This window comes from Lepisma saccharinum, chromosome 1 (assembly GCF_977018435.1).
Source record: "Lepisma saccharinum chromosome 1, izLepSacc3.1, whole genome shotgun sequence".
Classification (NCBI taxonomy): Eukaryota; Metazoa; Arthropoda; class Insecta; order Zygentoma; family Lepismatidae; genus Lepisma; species Lepisma saccharinum.
In genome coordinates this window covers 217202104-217205923 of record NC_139229.1, presented here as the reverse complement: position 1 = coordinate 217205923, position 3820 = coordinate 217202104, and the positions used below count along the sequence as shown (strand labels likewise).

Sequence of the window (3820 nt, the reverse complement as noted above, 5' to 3'; positions counted from 1 at the left end):
AAATAAACCTAAATTTCAGCTAAAGTTGAAGAAACACAGTTTGTGTGTCTAAATTCCCATGCGAACTCTTGCTTGAATCGTTCAAATAGCGTTTTCTGAGTAAAAATACACAAAAAATGCGAAATATTGTCTCTAACAGTAAAAACATCTGGTCAATTTTACGTGAATCCTGATGTTTATAAGGCAATAATCAAATGGACTGTGGTTCGCAACCCCGAAATAAGGGCAAATAGTGGATCGCATCCACTTTAACTTGTAGATACTGGAACTGAATGTTCCTAGTTCAGCCAAATTCCTTACGGATTTGGTTAAATAGTCTTTGCAATGTTACGAAAGGCGGCAGAAATACCGCGTAGATTACTTCCACCAAATAAAATTGGAACCTCAAAGAAAATCAATACTCGTGTGTAAAAATTTGGCGACACTTGACTTCCATTCAACTTCGGAAGAAAACCAAGCGATGGGGGCCGTAACAATAGAGAACCTTTTTTCCCCTCACGTGTCCATGAACGCGCGCGGTTTGGGGGTGCCGATGAATGCAACCACATAACAGGTTCTTCCGTAACAGGTTAATATTAATAACATGGATTCTGCTCGCATACTTCGTTTTCATATAGGATACATCGTTCAATTTCTTCGCCTTTAAAGCGAACATGTGTTATAATATCTTCTACCTCCGATCGAACGCGTCGGCACCGGTTGAATACGGGTAAATCCGGATCCTTAATTATACCAAATATGACTCACCACCGACGCCAAAATGGCCGAAAATGTCTTTTGTACATTAATGGAAAAACCATTAATTCCAAGTTCCCACGTGTGCCTAAAGCACCCATGACTCATATCCGGCAGAAACGCATTAATAAAATACAACAATAGTGTTAGAATAGTCCGAAAACGAACTCCATAATAGTGTCTTTTGTACCTTAATGGAGAAACCATTAATTCCAAACTCCAACGTCAGTATAAATCATCTGTGACTCATATCCGGCAGAAACGCATTAATAAAATACAACAATAGTGTTAGCTTAGGCCGAAAACGGAATACATAATAGTGTATTTTGTGCACTAATGGAAAACCATTAATTTCAAACTCACACGTGTGCATGAGTCATCGATGACTCATCTCCTCCTCCACCCACGACACGTGGCGCTAGATTAATTAACAATAGCGTCACCCCTCGAAAATGAATAAAAAACCCATTAATGTCAATTAAAAGGTCTATTGTTAGGTCTTATCTCATTCCAATTCTGGACTGGGCTGGGAAAAATCATGCGGACGTCTGTTACATGACCTACTTCAGTCTGCAGGAAAAGAAATTCCATGTCAGTCAAGCTAAATAATGTTTCTAATTATACTATATTTTCAAACAGGTGTCTTTCTTTGAAATGGTTGGCTGAGAATAATGTAACTTGCAATTAACATCTTGACAAAAAACCAGCAATAAGCTACTTATTTGTTCGCGACCATTCGTTTTCTAGCAACAGACTCCCAGTCTTTTTCTTCGTATCGTTTCCCAGCAATGAGCTTCAAAGATATTTGTTCACGACCATTCGTTTCCTAGTAACAGACTCTCAGCTTTTTTTCTTTGAATCGTTTCCCAGCAATGAGCTGAAAAGATATTTGTTCATGACCATTCGTTTCTTAGCAACATACTCCCAGTTTCATTTCTTTGAATAGTTTCCCAGCAATGAGTTACAAAGATATTTGTGTACGACCATTCGTTCCTAGCAACAGACTCCCAGATTTATTTCTTTGAATCGTTTCCCAGCAATGAGCTGCAAAGATATTTGTTTTCGACCATTAGTTTCGTAGCCATATACACCCAGTTTTCTCTTTGAATCGTTTCCCAGCCGAGAACCCCAGATCCATTTCATGCTGGGACATGTCTTGAAAAATTCCCGCCGAGATCATTCACTATGATAATTGAACCCGGATTCTCCGTGTGACAGTCAGACGACCTGCGGAATGTACTATTTGTAAGTCCAACGCTAATAACAAGTTGAACGAAATGCATGATAATGTAATGTTAAATTCTTTTTGATATAAGGAAGGAATATAATTACGAAGTATTAGCATTCACCAGGAAACACTTGTATATTTATGACCATAAATTCATACCGGATTTAAAGAAACGGAAATGAAATTTAAACCTAAACATTAAACGCAATATGACGATTACGTAGTAAGATGGAAGCATTCTTGTAAGGAAAGTTTAAGAAAAGGAAGTTCTTTTGTAAGAACATATTCACATGTTTGTATTGCCGCTTCCTTAAAATTGAGCTATAAAAGGAGAAACAAGAGGTCTTAATGTCATTCCGTTTCTCAAGAAACAAACCTGAACGTCAACATGGTAAGTTGGAAATAGAAACAGTGCTTAGATGAAGACATTTCAAGTTTACATAATTTACTTGAAACATATTACAGTTTTGTAAAGGCAATCGTTTCAATCAAGCTTTATCGTTCCAGGTAGGATTCTTGGTTGCCGCTTTCATCTTTCTTATCGGAAGTTCTGCTGGTGAGTATATAGATTAATTGTCCCTTGAATAGACTAGTGTAGTAGACTAATGTTAGAAAATGTATAAATTTAGGACAAAACTAGTTGTAAAATAAATAGGTTTACAATCTAGGTTACCCTTGTTGAACAGAAATAAAGATACAGAAAACAATACAGGGCAAACATATCTAGTAGTAAATTAGCACAGTAAATATACATTATTCGACTTTTATGAAAAATAGTATTTGTTATTTGTAGAAATAGGAATTTTATACTACATGTTGCATGTAGTTTTGTAATGTCTCACATATTTTTAGTGAAAGCATGGTTAAATGTGCTATAAGGTTCAATATAATAAAAATGATAATTCTTCTTCAACTTCAAACCAACTAACTAGTCAGACTATTACAACCATACCCTAGCTTATTATAATATTTTCAGGGATACTTTTAAAAAATATACGATTCTTTGCTGCAATTATTTTTTCAATTAAAATTACGTTAGTTAAAATCGACACTTTCCAGTATGACTACTGTATTTACATATTCTCTTTCAAGCTGTTAATGCAAGTAGCGTAAAATGATCTTCTGTCTTTAAAATTACATTCGCGTACACGTAACTTATGATCGAAGAGTAAATGGTTTATTTCAGCTGTTCCAGCAATCACTGGAAAAAGCCACCAAGATAACAACAAGATTTCAGTGAGAGCGTTTCCTGTTATTGGAGATCATGGACTAGGATATGGGGGCTATGGATATGGTGGTTATGGACTGAGTGGTTACGGAGGCTACGGACTTGGCGGATATGGTGGCTACGGACTCGGCGGCTATGGACTTGGTGGCTATGGAGGATATGGATTGTATGGTAGTGGCGTTTATGGAGGATATGGTGGATACGGACTCGGTGGATTTGGATATTATGGTTAAGTGTAAGAAATAATAAATTCATTGTACGTACTTAAGTGAAAATAAATTATTAACAGCAATTTTTGTAGTTACTTCATATACATATCTAGTCGAGGTGAATCGTCGATCTTGGTGGAAATATTTCATTTTTGTTTTGGTATATGGGCCCGCTTTATCTAGTTCTAAATGGAGAAATATTCCAGACCTTATTTCTAGACCTTTTAGTCTTATCAATAAGAGAAATAAATGTAAAGAATTATTGATATAGAAATCGATGTGGTTGAATTTAGTTGTAAGGCCAAAACGCGCTGTATACAGCAAAATAAGAAGTACTGTGAGAGCTCTATAAAATATAAGTTGTAAAAATGGATAGATTTTAGGCTAAAGATGCGCAATAATAAAACATAACTAAAATTA

At 35.9% G+C, this 3820-nt stretch overlaps 1 protein-coding gene across 1 annotated transcript; it reads left to right on the top strand.

Moving 5' to 3' along the window:
* Window positions 1-2333: 2333 nt before the first annotated feature.
* LOC145991916 (uncharacterized) lies at window positions 2334-3464 on the top strand. Its single transcript, XM_083127935.1, has 3 exons — window positions 2334-2354; window positions 2471-2519; window positions 3150-3464. Exons 1-3 carry the CDS (start codon window positions 2352-2354, stop codon window positions 3422-3424), a joined length of 327 nt encoding a protein of 108 aa, XP_082984061.1. The 5' UTR covers window positions 2334-2351; the 3' UTR covers window positions 3425-3464.
* Window positions 3465-3820: the final 356 nt, after the last annotated feature.